This window comes from Dermacentor variabilis, chromosome 9 (assembly GCF_050947875.1).
Source record: "Dermacentor variabilis isolate Ectoservices chromosome 9, ASM5094787v1, whole genome shotgun sequence".
Classification (NCBI taxonomy): Eukaryota; Metazoa; Arthropoda; class Arachnida; order Ixodida; family Ixodidae; genus Dermacentor; species Dermacentor variabilis.
Window position 1 is genome coordinate 54,744,933 of NC_134576.1, and position 15,304 is coordinate 54,760,236.

At 46.5% G+C, this 15,304-nt stretch overlaps 1 protein-coding gene across 2 annotated transcripts in view; it reads right to left on the bottom strand.

The window, feature by feature from the left end:
- LOC142592705 (uncharacterized) overlaps positions 1-12,990 on the bottom strand; it is a 56,621-nt gene extending 43,631 nt beyond the window's left edge. For both annotated transcript variants that reach the window (XM_075704286.1, XM_075704287.1), the window contains exon 1: positions 12,816-12,990. In XM_075704286.1, the coding sequence (XP_075560401.1) occupies positions 12,816-12,821 (6 nt within the window). In that variant the 5' untranslated portion in view covers positions 12,822-12,990. The remainder of the gene's footprint in view (positions 1-12,815) is intronic.
- Between the last annotated feature and the right edge of the window lie 2,314 nt (positions 12,991-15,304).

Sequence of the window (15,304 nt, forward strand, 5' to 3'; positions counted from 1 at the left end):
AGCGTGGAAGTTCGGGCGAGTTGGCATGTCGTGACTTTTTTAGGCTTGTAGCGCAGCTCAGAAAGAGGAAGAAGGAAGGTGGAAGGGGTAATGAAAGGGAACGGAGAACAGAGCAGCGCTCGCTCTGTTCTCCGTTCCCTTTCGTTATCCCTTCCACCTTCCTTTTTGCTCTTTCTGAGCTGCGCTACAAGCCTAAAAAAGTCACTTACGCACGAAGCTGGTCTATTTCGGCGGCAACTCGCGTGTGACAGGAGTCCGTATTGCACCCGCCCGCATAGTTCTCCATTATGCAGCGGTAGCGTGGTTAATAAAGTGAGAATACCGCCCGTGGCATGTGTGCACCTTAAACCAAGGCGGATGCTACCCCGATAAACGCGGGTTATTTCGCATGGTCGCTTTGTGTTAACGGCGCTTCGTAGCATGACCTTGGCGGGGAAGAAAAACTTAAAAAGGTGGTTGCCTTTTGAATCCATCCGCAAGTCACCTACTGCGCGAGGAAGTTAACCTGTTATACTTGTTTTATTCCCATAAGAAAGATATTTTTGGCGTGAAAAGGCGCTGTGGTCTATTCATTTTCACGAAATAAACAGGGAAATACATCGCAAGTGGCACAACATCGCCAAAGTACACGAAGCATATTATAAAATCACGTCGCAAAGAATATCCTCAAAGCATGAGCATCGTCAGCGAGCAAGGCAATTTAAGGTGTCACGAACAATATAAACACAATAGAGAACGACAAAACGTCACGAGGTAAATTGGACGTTTCAGGATCACATACGTACGTACATAAGCGGAGAGTTTTCATTTTTCCGCGGGGGGGGGGTGGGGGGGAGGGGCTAGGGCCCGGCTAGCTTTCCGAACCCCATATAATATATACATGTTTCTTGCACTCGCAGAAACTTCGTGCGACTTCAAAGAATTGCACTCTGAAGTGACGGCGTTATATGAGTGTATACAAGGCATCATGGTGTAGGAGACAGTTCAAATTCACAGCCATGAGTCTTCTCGCTGGTGTAGTCTTCCTTCGTGTAACTGTCGCATACTTGGCTACCATTAATACTGCTGCGCCTCTCCGGCAATACTGCGGCCTCTCTCTCTCTCTCTCTCTCTCTCTCTCTCTCTCTCTCTGCCTCTCTCTCTTAAGTCTGAGTATCAGCGCTGCGCGCCACTGCTGCTGATTCTGATTTCGAGTGAATCCGGGTTGGCCTCATTTCGGTTACTGAGTAAATTATACAGGGTGCCTCAACTATCACGCACCAAGACTCATAAAAAGAGCAGTTGCATTACTCGAAGAAAACCTCGTGCATATTGTTTCCAACACAGTGCAGCAGCCGCCAGTATTTCTTTCGTTACTGAGATTTCATTCGGCAATTTCATTGAATTATCTAACTCGAGAAGTACTGTCCTAATTGTCAAAGCGTCAATAAGGCCTTTGTAGGGACACTAAAATGGCATCTAACAGTGGTGTTTTCACCGACTTACTAATTGCATACAATTTTTTTCCGACTGGCAAAAAACCTCACAAAGTATGAAAAATAACACGTGACCGAGCTCCCACCCGCATCATAATGTAGCGCCCTAAATTAAGCTGACTGAAAGCAACTGCATTGCCTGTCGCGAACCCGAAGAGACAGCGCATCATCTTGAGTACGGAAGGAGCACCAACAGCAGGTTTCTCGGCTTTGCCGATATTCCTTCCTCTCATTTCTACGTCACACTTACTTTCCGTCTCTCAAAGCCGACTGACCACATTGATAACAAAAGCCCCTTGATAACGGGGCCGAAGCGCCGCTCTGACCACGCACGAAATGCGAAAAGCAATGTGATAGGCATAGAATGCTTCGAAATACCGGCTTTGCTCGCACCGCATCGAAAGAGTGCGCGCGCGAGGCTATATTTTGCGCCAGAAAACTTGCTTCTGACCAGAGCCAAATTAAAGTGACCGTTTTATTTTTCATGAATGTCTATACGTTCTGCAAAAAATAAAAGCGAAATAAACACACCGCGAAGCCGCCAGCGTGTAGAGAAAAGGCAAAACCGGTGCGTTCAAGAAAGTTAATATGCCACTTCTATACATTAGCCGAATTGGCAATCAGGATGTCTGTGCAAAAACAAAAAAAGAAAGAAAGAAAAGATCAGATTTCAGTGTGCCCTTATTATCATGAATTCGTAAGCTGCGTTGAACATCAGCATAGAGGACGTGTTCGAATAGGTCTCCTTTTGCAGCTACGCAGTACTGTGTGCGCTTTATCACATCTTCACTGGCTTGATGACCGACGCCGGAATTCTACGGTAGACATCCGTTATCCATGCTTTGAGCTCATATGAAGTCCGGCTCTATCATGTATCACGATCTTTTACATAACCCCAAAGCAGGCACCTACCCAGGGGGGGGGGGGGCCGGGGGGGCGCCCCCCCCCCACCGAAAATACGTGGCATCCCCCCCCCTCCTATACGCCCATGCCACCACTCCTCACACACATTCCTAAAGCGCCGACAAATCAATCGACTTGGCGGTCAACATTCTGCTGCCTTTTACAGCGAAAGCAGTGTATGACTAACTTCCGTAGTTTTTGTTGTCGGCGTCCGTTAACAGAAAAAATCATTATATGGGCTGATCCTGGTGATCGTGCAAAAGGGGTCCAAGATCAATGGCACGTATGCCTGTGGACTCAGGAACCTATAACGCGCGCTTCGGAATCTTCGCGATGGGCCCCCGTATGGCCCGTCATTGCACTGCCTTCGGGATGGACCCACGTATGGGGAGCGCTTAACGCCTGCTTCCCCTCCGCCGCGGGTGGGCCCGGCATTGCAGTATTTTCGGGATCGGCCGACGTAGGGGGAGCTCTTAATGCCTGATTCACCTCCGGCGAGAGTCGGCCCGGTATTACACTACCTTCAGGTCGAGCCGCAGCCGAGGTGAAACACTTTGGTTTTCGATTGAGAGCTGTGACTGTCGTCAGCTTTCGCTTCCATTCCGTCTCCACAGAGTCGAATGGTTGTCAAGTTTTTCACTCCTTTTGGATGGCGGTAGTTAGCGGCATCTCCTGGGGTGTGGAGGCCAGTTTTCTCATCGATTCGGTGCCCGTGTGATTAACTCAAGATGAATTCAGCTGTCCCCATCTATTCAAGACATTATCACTTGATATTAGGTATTATTGTAATTTATTTATCTTTTTTCAATAACTCCCGCAGCCATCCGTTCCCTTGGCCGTGGTTTCCCTGGTGGTAGACTCCGCCCCCCCCCCTTTTTTTACAATACAAAATTAATTGACTACGGTCCTTTTATTTATCTTTCTAATTTGGCAGCCTGCAATAAGGTGCAGCAGGCAGGGCGTAGTTCTTGTTTTAATTATTCTTATATTTCATTAACTTTTACTTCCCAGTACAATTTTTATGACCCCATGTATTTCAGCAGGCATCACGTAGTTTATTGTTTTAATTATATTATTTTATTTTTTTATAATGCCCAACACAATTTTTATGTCACCATCCATTCAACGATCACGCGCATCGCTGTTGCTTCGTTAGACCAACCTTCTTTGTTTAGACTGATCCAGGGGCCAGGAAAGAAACTCTGTTCATAGTGAGCTGGTGTGTATGTTCATGGAACTAATTGGGGCCGGAGAAAACGCCAGTTGCGTTGAACTTTTCCTTTTGCTTGATTATTTCTTTGAGTAATGGCTCTCCGTGACGTTGGCGGATCCTCAGAACCATATATCTGCGAAATGGGTTAGATAAGGTGGAAAATAGTATGTTGCGAAACAGCGTCCATCATCAGACCGTGCAATAACCGTTCAACCCATAAGCAATATGACTGTCACCCCTTAACTCGTCTTGTTTTCCCTAATTGTCAGCACTTTTCATGCAAAATTGGCAACTGGAAACAAGAGTCGCAAGGAGATGAGAAATTAAGCGATCTGCTAAGGGAGAAAGCCAAGGCAACAGCCAAACGGAGAGGAAAAGCGAAAATTGTTTGTGAAAATATTTATGGATCAACATATTTTTATTTAAAAAGGAAGTAGAGAAAACGCTGCCGGAAGTGGAGAATAATTCCGTGTGTTTTGAATGACTCTTCTACAGTTGTCAATTCAGCCCCTGAAGTAGCGATTTCCCTGCTGTGCTAATGGGGGTGTTTTTCTAACTTTCCATGGTGGGCGCAGTGCGTCTGGAACCGGAGCGTCCTGCGCTCTACGCGGTTGTACGGGACTGGTGACCAAGAATCGTTACGCAACTTTCCAAGTTACAACACGAGTCGGTTTTGGCACTTGGTAGAGCAGTAAAACAAGAATCCAAAAGAACTGTGGTGGTTCCGCTAATACACATTTCGCTATAGTTCTTCCAGAGACCAATCACAGAAGGCTACTAGAAATTTTTATTTTGCACTTTTTCTGGTTAACTTGTTCTTGGCAAGGTTCTCCCTGCGCATCTTTCATGCACGAGTCCATTTGATGTGGTTCTTTGTTTTCCAAGTAAAGAAGAGGTGTATCTCACAGGCGTACCTGTGAGATAAACGTTATTTCTATTCTCTTTTGCGGGTTTACGCGTCTTTATATCGAATGGTGGGCATTCTTTACATTTGTACTAGTAAAAGTACCCTCCCCTTCATTTGCATAGAAAAGTTACCTCGGGTGGCCCCCCCCCCCCGCCCCGAAATAAAATCCTGTGTACGTGCCTGACCCAAAGATAGAAATCGTGTGGAGAGAGGTCAGGTGACCTAGCCGGCTAACTTACAGGCCCGTGCCTTCCAATCTATTGTGCACGAAAAGTCGCATTCACCAAGTTTCTTGCTCAGGTGCTGCTGTGTGCTGGTGCTCCACCTTGCTGATACCAAAGAAGTGGAAGACGTGACACCAGGACTTCGCTGAGAAACTCATCCACCACTCCTTCAAGGATTTCGTTCACGTAACGCTGTCCAGTCAGTGTTGTGATCGAAGAAGACGGGACTGATTATAGCATCAGCGTAAATTCCGCACCACACATTGAACGACCAGTGGTGCTTGTGCCGATTGCGCTTTACCCAGTGTGGATTAGAGTCACTTGAACAGTGTGCGTTATGCTAATTTATCTGGGCGTTTTTTTTTTTCGAAAATTGGCTTCATCTGCGCACATGATGCTGCTCAAGAAGTCCGCGGTGCCTCATCGGCTTTTGTGAGGACCCAATTTGAGAAATCTAGACGATTATACAGGTCCGTATTGGTGCCAAAAAAACGTGCTCTCGGCAAGAATAAAAGAAAAATAAAGAACAGACGTTTCGGGCCTTGTGCGGGTCCCTTGATCACGTGATAAAGATGATCACGTGATGAAGATATAAGCATGGGAGCGCGGTTATATATGCGTGAGGTGGCGCAGCGTGCGGGTGTATATCTTGGGAAGATTACCCGGCGTTCTGTTAATCATGCGTCTAGTTGATTTTATGTAAAATAATTCTAAGGCAATATGTTTCCTCGCCAGATGAGTTTTCTTCGAACACATGACTATGCAGGTCCATGTCTTCCAAGCATTGGTGCTGGTTAAGGTGGCACGGGTGAAAGGCCGCCATTTAGAATCCTCCAAACAGATGACTTGGAAATTAGTACCTGGGCTACGTCCCGCACGCTAGCATGAGAGTTTGGGGCCATAAATTGTAGAACATGCGTGCGTAGGCTAGGTATCAAAGCTGTAATCGTCCGTCGCTGTTTCTTGATGCTGCCGGTTTGTTTCAGGTTCTCATAATTTCTGATGATAGTCGATGCGTTTGGTCTACCACCACACTTCCATAACTGTTATATATTTGTGGCCTTCCGCTTTTTGCTCTTTGCAGCTCCCAAGGCAAGGTTCATTTTTACGTTCTCTTCATTAGAGAACGACATGGCAACTTGGACGAAACAAAACGCACCCTTGAGCTTTTGCGCTGACGTTGTCAATTCGCTTTTGTGGTGATAGGTTCTGTGCCAAAAAATGAAAAATAACATCCGTCCACTTTATCTACACTAAGACAACAGCTACCAAAGCTTGTTTCCAACTAACACCAAACGCGACGTGTTCATTCGACCGGGCTGCGGCAGGTAAGGCACTACTAGCTCGATGGCGATGTATTTCTTTACTTCCTTTATTTTGTCCTGGCTAACTCAGAGGGAGCATGTTCGAGGCCACTGCTTTATGATACGGGTGGAAGCGTAGTCACGTGGTATTTTCCATATTTCGCAGGGTTTATTTATCAATCGTAAAAAATTAGTACGCAATTATTTCGTCGCTGAAACTACCACAGTACGATGTCCCTTGGCTGCGCCTACAAATACCTCCTTGACACTTTGATAATTACGATAGTAAGTCTCGAGTTAAATAACTAATTACAATGACCTAATTAAATATCAGTAACGAAAAAAATTACTAGCAGCTACTCCACTGTACTGGAAACAATGTGCACTAGATCATCTTCGAGCAACGCATTTCTCTTTCTTTAAAATCTTGGTGAATTACAGTTCTTTGGGACACCCTTTATGTATTTATAACCTCTGCATACAAGTGAGCATGTTTCCATCCCTAACAAATGTAAATTATTAGAAGAGCTTCTTTTTCTTTTCTTGCTTTCGCGAGTCGTTAGCATTTCATTGGCATGTTTATTGGGACATCCTATATATTGTGAGCATTATATCACTCCTTCATCTGCTTCATATGTATATATTCATCATCATGGCCAGCGTCATTGGCTTCAGCGCGCGACCTGCGAAATAAACCGTCGAGGCTTAATAGCTGTCTCGTAAGTGAAGGAGGTTGCTCTCGATCCCTTGGTCCTGTACACCTCCGAGTTTCCCTGGAGCTTCGTTCAGGTCGCCGCTTGCTCCGTCTTTCCGCCAGGATGCCCCAAGAAGATCCTCCAGGAGCCTCCGGCGTCACCGTCTCTGCCCCACCGGCCGTTCCTTCATGGACCGTCAGCACGCGGCAGCGCGGTCCCACCATGTTCGCTGGCCTTCGTAGTGACGACGTTGATGACTGGCTGGACCATTATGACCGCGTGAGTGAGTCTAACCGGTGGGATGACATGCACAAGCTTCGGAACGTCGCATTCTACCTCACTGACGTTGCCAGGGCTTGGTTTCTTAACCACAAGAGCACCTTGCCTGACTGGGCGGCATTCAAACACCAGCTTCGACAGGTTTTCGGCGCCCCCAACGTCCGCTCTGAGGTCGCCAAGAAAAAGCTTGACGGACGCATGCAACTTCCAGGGGACACAAACACCTCTTATATCAAAGACGACCTCGCCCTTTGCCACCGTGTTGACGCCACCATGACGGAATCTGATCGTGGTCGCGTTCAACGCTTTTTTTTCCCTTTTCTTTCTTTCTTTGCCGAGTCGTTAGCATTCCTTACTGGAAAGAGAAGCAATAATGCGACACATATCATTCATGTGCATTTCACTCGCCGTTGATAAAAAGACTCTGACTAAGGGGTCACTGAAGGCTGCAGCTTTATATAAGGGTCAAAAAAGCACGCAACGCAATTTGAAGTGAGGCGAACAATCAGCAACATATACATTCTCTAGTTGGAAGGAGAAACAGCGCGGAAGACGAAGACAAGGAAAGAACGACAACTTATTCTCTAGGCGTAAGCTATCCATATCATTAGAAACAATTGTTAGTTGGCTACCACCTTCTATTTAAAAAAATATATAGTAAACGTCGTCGTGTGTATACGTTTAAATGTTATATTGTGTACATGGTGTTTACGGTGGAAATTAAAAAAAAAATTGAAGTGTGAAAATACGGATGAGGTAGCCGCCGCTGGTGGGGCTTCTATTGCGCCTGTCCTCTAATAGTCAGGATTTGCAGAAATAAAACGAAAGTGTGAATGCGAATCAAAAGCCTTGTACGATCGCGCCAGCATTGATGCAGTAAGCTTTTGGCCACAATAAAGTTTAAGCGAATAGGTAGAGGCAACTCAAAAGAAACCTCAAATAAATAGGGGGGGGGGAGCGTACAAAACTCCGGTAATGACACTTTGGGGGGAGGGAGGGGAAGGGGGCTCTGCCTCCCCACTCCCGGAAAACTTCGGGAGGGGCTCGGGCCGCGGAGCGCCACCTACCTACCTACGCCACCTACAATGCGGTGTTGCCTTAGAAACGAGCTGTTTCTAAGGCTCAGGCGTGCGTCGCTTGCTCAGGCGCACATTTCGTTGTCGCGCCGAACGCTGCGTTGCTCGACGCTCACCGCGTCCGATGCGGGGCGCGTAGTCGCTGCGCCGTAGCCCATTGTCTTACACCCCTTGGCGGGTCGACGGGAACGCTGTCGCGTTCCACTCTTGAAGGCGAAGCAGAGTAACGCATGAGTTGTTTCTTCGTCTAGCCGAACCAAATATAGCCAAGCAACAGCCAAGCACCAGGCTAAACAGTGGTTCAACAACTAAAATAAAGGCTAGTATGATTCGCATCCTGGGCTTAACCTTAGCTAAGCCACAGCCATTTTTCTTTCCGCAAACAATGAATTGTTCAATGATCCACGGATAACAACACGAGGTGATATTGAAACAACGTTCGGGCAACAAACATATTTCGTAAACGTGCGTAAACAGTCAATTTATATAGCCCGTACCGAAACGGTACATAATGCACTTTATGAAGCGCCATTATGAAGTGGCGTTACGAGCGAACTATGGTTACGCACTGACGTAGTCGCCCTTACTGTAATAAATGTAAACGGCTTCCTCGTTTACGTTTATTCTACTTTATTAACCACGCTACCGCTCCATAATGGAGAACTAGGCATGCAGGCGGGCGCACTGCGGGCTCTTGTCGCACTCGAGTTCCTGCCAAAATACACCAGCTTTGTGCATTAGACGAACGAAACGCGTTACGTCCTCTCCCCAGTCCTTTGGAGAAGCGCGCACTTCGATATTGACCTAAGTCTAAGTTCACTAGGTGTTTGTAGCATTTCATACGTTCCAGAAGGCGCAAGTCGAACCTGCGTTCTCTTCGGGCTCAGCAGCACAGCGCCGGAGCCACTCAAGCCACTGCGACGGGTCAAGTGCACTGTCACCTAGACCGAGCTGGCCCCCTCCACTCCGGGATGGACACGCGTGACTCCCTCCTCACCTTCCATAACATCACCCTTCATTACCGCAACTCTCGCCTATCCCTCCCTCCACCTCACAAATCTCTGTCTAAGCTCCAACAGAGCACCTGGCGCCATTTACAGGCCCACACTTTCCTCTCTCCTGCCCGACTTGCCCTTATTCACCCCGGTGCCTTTTCACCTGAATGCACGCTCTGCAGTCACCCACGAGCAGACTATGCTCATATTCTGTATTCGTGCCCTAAACACTCACCCCCTGCCTCTTGGCATGTATCTAGTCCGCTGCTGTGGGAGGCTGCTTTGGCCAGCTCGGAGCCGGATGTCCAGCTACGGCTAACGATCTGGGCAGCGGAAGTCGCCGCCAGGCATGATCTGGTGGCCACGACCGGCAGCCTGAAGGCCACCCACGGAACGGCGGCATCTTAATTTCCTTTCTTTTTTGGCCTTCACTAAATAAAGTTTGTACCACCACCACCTATACATAAACACTTTGAATGCGGCTGATGCATGGAGTATCTCACGCCTCATACTGATCTTCCAATGTGGCTTTCGTATCGCAGGTATTAAAGAGCGAAAAAAGAAAGATATCGCAGCACTATAGCGAGCAGCACACTGATGTCTCCGGATTGATGTATAATTGCCATAATGCGAAAGTACCTGTCCGCTGAAATTACTAATGAACATCAGCAAAAGACAAACGCGAATGGGATATCATACGTGATATCCCCCAATTTCAACTCCACCTCTTACAGAATAAATTGCGCTTGATACTGAAACGTAGACGTGGCATTGGAGAACGTATATATACAGCATCATAAGACATGCGTGGTATCAAAAAACAACCCATTACAAGTGGTACTCGTCTTTGCCTGCCGCAGTAACTCAGTGGCTATGGTGATTTGCTGCCGATTACAAGGTCGCGGGTTCGGTTCTCGAGCGTTTTCCGATAGGACGGAATGCAACAACGCTGTTGTACCGAGATTACGCTGCGAGGCAAACAATTTCCATAGACGCCACATCAGGATGACTGTCGATGATGCTACGATTAACAATGAATCAATGTGGCGACAGTGCAACCGCCAATACGCGGTTTTTCTTCGGCATAGCTTGTGAACAGTGTAGTGCACAAACATAAGATTAAAGTTGTGAGATTTGTGGTGGAAAAACATAAACTTTGCAATGACTCCGATTTCCTTAACATAGATCGGTAACACTGCATTTCGTTGAGGATTCTGTACACGTATTTCTCCATAGTGGCGCTAAGCGCAGGATTTCTTTTGAACTGATTAGACTTCGTTACTGCTAAGTTTGAATTCCGCAGTTGAGGCGCGTGGCTTGGATTGAGTAATTAAGATTTGAATTTGGTAAAAGTTTCTATTAACAAACGGTGATTCGTTCGCCTTTCCGAGTAGTTCATCTCATGTGGTAGAACTGCTTTATCTAAAGAAACACTTGACTGGACTAATCATGTTAACTCAATTAGTGCGAAAGCTTACCGTCTTCTTCACTTTTTCCGACGAAATTTTAAGCATTCTCCTTCATCAGTGAAGGCAAACTTTTATCTAACAAACGTCAGGCCTATTCTAGAATATGCATGCGTTACCTGGGATCCTTACACTAAAAACCTCACAGGTAAAATAGAACGCGTCCAGAAGCAAGCAGCACGCTTCGTAACAAGAAATTATAATTTTACTATGAGAGGATCCGGAATACGGAAAGGGTTGGGTTGGAAAACTCTCTCTTCACGCAGGAAAATCCTAAGATTGAAATTCCTTTACAATATATACAAAAGTAAAACTGGTATCGACAAAACAATGTTTATTAAGGAGCCACATTACGTTTCATCTAGGAGAGACGACGCTAACAAAATTAGAGCTTATCAGTGCCGTACCAATGTGTTTAAGTATTCATTCTTTCCTAAGAGGATTAACGATTGGAATGAGCTCCCTAATGAATTGATGGCAGCGTCTAGTATTGAAAATGCTATTGAGAGCCATATTCATTGAATGTTCTGTTATTCATCTCTGTACATATGCTACTGCTTTCTTTTTTCTAGTTATTTTGGTACTTACTTTGTTTGGTAATTTGTTAGTTTGTCTTCCGCTTTTGCGAATTTCAGGGTTTAAAAGATGTTGTATTTACTGATGTATTCGTTTGATGTTGCTGAATATTTTCCATTGTGACCACCTGCATTTCAACCTCCCTACGATAATGTTGTGCAGGCGATGTAGGTGTACCGAATAAATAAAATAAACAAATAAAGCATAGAGCGCATTTTCTAAATATCTGTTCCACACCCTGTCCCACCCCCCCACCCCCTTCAAAAAAATAAATAAGATATCTCGTATATCTCAAAAATAAAACAAGAAAGGAAACAGAAGAGGCTATTAACGAATTCCTCGTTATATGGCCCACAACACCATTTCCGCGCCCTCCAAAAATGTTTTTTTTTTTTTCAGACAACCCAGCACACTGCTTCCTTTCATGTGGACCATGAGTCTGCACAACTGAAGGAGCCGGTTCAAAACCACCCACGGGACAAACATGGGTCACAGGGTAAGTGCAACTGGGTATTTCAACAAACATGTTCGATGCCAAGTTAGGTCACTGACTATTTGTTGCTTTTCACGGTAATCATCACAGAAAACGTCTCGTCCCCATTAATGCAGTCGTCATAAGATAAATTGCTGAGCGCATTAACGTCAGCATTTATCTCCAAAGGATGGATGCGGAACGTGTCCAGGCCAGTTGTCCATATTGCCACATTTTCTGCTTCTTTCTTTCCCCCCGCAGCTGCAGAATTGAACGGCACTTCCCACGACATCGCCGCAATCACCTGCCCGATTTATTTATTTTTTAGAGCCACAGCCGATCACCTGTCATCCTGAGCCATACACATGACAAATGTTCTTACATGATTGTTCTGTAATCCCACCCCTTATGTAATACCCCCTGGAGGCGTTATTAGAATAATAAACTGAAATTAAATGAACATTCTTTTTTCTTGCGTGTTGTTGCTGTGCTCACGAAGCCAATATTTCACACATCCTCGTGCCTGACCGACATAGCAGGCACCGCAAGATAGGAGAAATCCGTACAGGACTTCTCTCGCAAAGTCTGCGTATTCTATCCGAAGTGCTTGATCGCGCAAGGCCTCTCAACAGTGTAGTTTGTCACTGACAGCTCTGAAAACTTCTCGCGCAGTGCGAATACCACTCAGGTCCGCGTGAAAGTCTCGCGCGTATAGTCGTCATGCAAATGGCGCGGCTGCCAACCTACCCCGAGTGCCTTCCTAAATAACATCAACCATTGATTCTCCGATGCCTCCAGATACAGTAGACTTTGCAGTGTAGCTGTGCACCTATGCAGGAAAGTTCGTTTGGATCTCTACGTAGAAATTCGCCAGCGTCTTTCAGCAATCTCACCTTCATTAAGACGACAAGTAGGGCCAGTTAGTTGGGATTCATAGTAAGGTTCGTTACAGCGCAACACAAGACGAGAACAAGAGAAGGTACAAAACGATGACACGACGCTGTGTCGTCGACAACAGCGACGACACATACCTTCTTATGTCCTCGTCCTGTGCTGCGCTGTAACGAACCTTACTGTGAATCGCAACCAACTGGCCCTACTTGCCGTCTTGATGCAGTATATTTCTAGTACTCGGGGCTCTTTTCTTTGTGTACAGCGCCTTGTCGTCGTTTTATACCTTCTCTTGTCCTCGTCTTGTGTTGCGCTGTAACGAACCTTACTATGACTCACCTTCATTCTTTTCGAAATCCAAATCCAGGCAAAGGCTGTGACTCGTTTCTTGACGCCTGCGGGCTTTGGAGCGATGTATCCGAAGTTCCAGGCTTCGCCTTGGCGGTAGTTCTTATTCCCACTGTCACAACTGAACAGTCTTGTGTCGTCTGCTACATATGGAGACACGTCTGCCCACTCGCTACAACCGTCTGCAGCATCGGCAGCGACGAACAGGCAACCTCCATCTCACTGTTTTCTTTTTTTTTTTCCGCCTCGTTACTCGTCCGTTCTCGTCCGTTCATTCGACCTGCACGAGTTCCATTCATGTGAGACTGAATGGAGATCCGTGCATACGATTAGCGAACGCTAAACGCGTGTACAGCCTAGGCGCCGGGCAACCTTGAAAGGGTACACCGGGAAAGAAGACAAAAGAACGGTGCGCATTGAGCGGGTGCGCGACGTCATTTAGACATGTCAGGAAGAGCCCGACCTTGCTGCGTCCCCTTCGCTCTGGGAACTGGCGAGGTCGGGCCGGCGGGGAAACGGATAGCACTTCTTCCTCACGGGTGGCTTTCGCTTTTGTTTCTGTTCGCGGGTCAGGGCAAACTTGGCCTCTAGAAGAGCACCCAGGGGTCACGTGCCTGTCACTTCCGGAAATAGTGTCGCGCGTCTCTGCAGGGTAAGTCGATACGAAACCAAACACTTCCTTCGCAAGGAGCACAATAGCTGAAATGTGTGCCCCTTGCTACAAACAAAAATAAAAGTATGTCAAGGAGTGGTTTCAACGTGGAAAGTATAGACATACAAGAAAAGTTGGGCGCAGCTCCAATTCTTAATCTCATAGTGTTCGGACACGGAAGAACAAGAAGCAGTGAGCGAGTGAGTGAGTGAGTGAGTGAGTGAGTGAGTGAGTGAGTGAGTGAGTGAGTGAGTGAGTGAGTGAGTGAGTGAGTGAGTGAGTGAGTGAGTGAGTGAGTGAGTGAGTGAGTGAGTGAGCGAGCGAGCGAGCGAGCATACGATTCGCGATGGAGTAGCATTACCCAGGTTTTCCTAAGCTTCACAAGTTTAAGGCTTAGATGGACACGTTTCTCGCACTTTCCGTATTTATTTTCTTTTTCTTTTTGCCCATCGGAGTGTGGTAAGGGTGCTGTGCCCTACGCTTTCCGCTTATATATATATATATAGAGAGAGAGATAGAAAGAGAGAGAGAGAATGAGTTGAACTTCTGGAAGAATTTAAGAGGGAATTTCTGCGACACATGCCACACCCCAGCCAAAACATTGGAAGAAAATGAATGTTTCGCACATTCATTCGCTCCTTTTTTATGCTTTTGAAACAACTGCATCATCCGTAGCAGCACGCCCTTGGTTCAGCCTTGTACCCGTTACGCAGAAAAATATTAACCCGTTACAATTACTTTTATACTTCATTCCCAAAGTCATTGATTACAGTTACAAATACAGCCTCACGAAAAGGCGATCGATTACTTTAGAGTTACTTTCCACCCTGCCTTTATTACCATTGCATAAATACAAAAAAGAAGAACGAGCTGGACTGCTTCTTTCAGTGCGTCCTACACTGCTCTTCGCATGTTGTTTATTTTTTACTAAGAATTGCTTTTCGAGAGTTCCTTCGGTAATTTTGCCCCGTTTTCTTGTGTAGACACCTGGTAGCGACGCTGTAAACTCGCTCGGTGTACGAACAACGTACCCACAGGCTATGATTGGCTTATACATCAGCATGGCTATTTAGGACGCGGGCGTATCGGTTCTCCCACCTGTACTGCACTCAAACACAGAGCAGACATTGCACACTCTCCGTGGTCTTGCCCAAATCATCGAGGTGAAAGGGACAGCCTGCTTGAGAAACTGCAAAGAAAAAAATGACCTCCGCATGCGCGCCTGCAACACCTCGTGTTCCCAGAATGGTTAGCTGCAGCCCACAAAAAGCCTCAAGTATCCCTGCTGCATTCCAAAGAAAGACTGGTTTTTCTGAACATGTGATGAGTCTGACGACATACCATCGTAATGTTGTAATATACGCTCGGGCGGAGGGACTGCCGGCCTCGGTCGCCTGGCTAAACTCGCCATTTTCAACATACCGCCACTGCCACCAGACTACCACGACCCCCACAAGATTGTGGTAACTCAATGCCGCGATTCTCGTGGTCTGGGTCTCCCGGTGAAGCGCCACGCTTCACTGTTGCCGGGGATAGTTGATGGCGCTCCCGCTGACCGTATAAGCGGCGTTTCAATTTGTCGGACGCCATCTGGTGGACCTTTTCCTGGCACTCTTCAATCGTCAGCCATTTAAACTTAAACGACTAATTGTAACGGATGCCAGTAAACGTACACGTTTCTTAAGAAGGCAGCCAAATAAACAAGGTAGTTTAATATAAAGCTGCGTGTTAATCCGCCCTAAAATGCTATTCATGTTTTACAGAAATAATAGCTGTATGTGAGTCGCGTATATATCAGTCAGAGAGAAATATAAGCGTTTAACGGCCA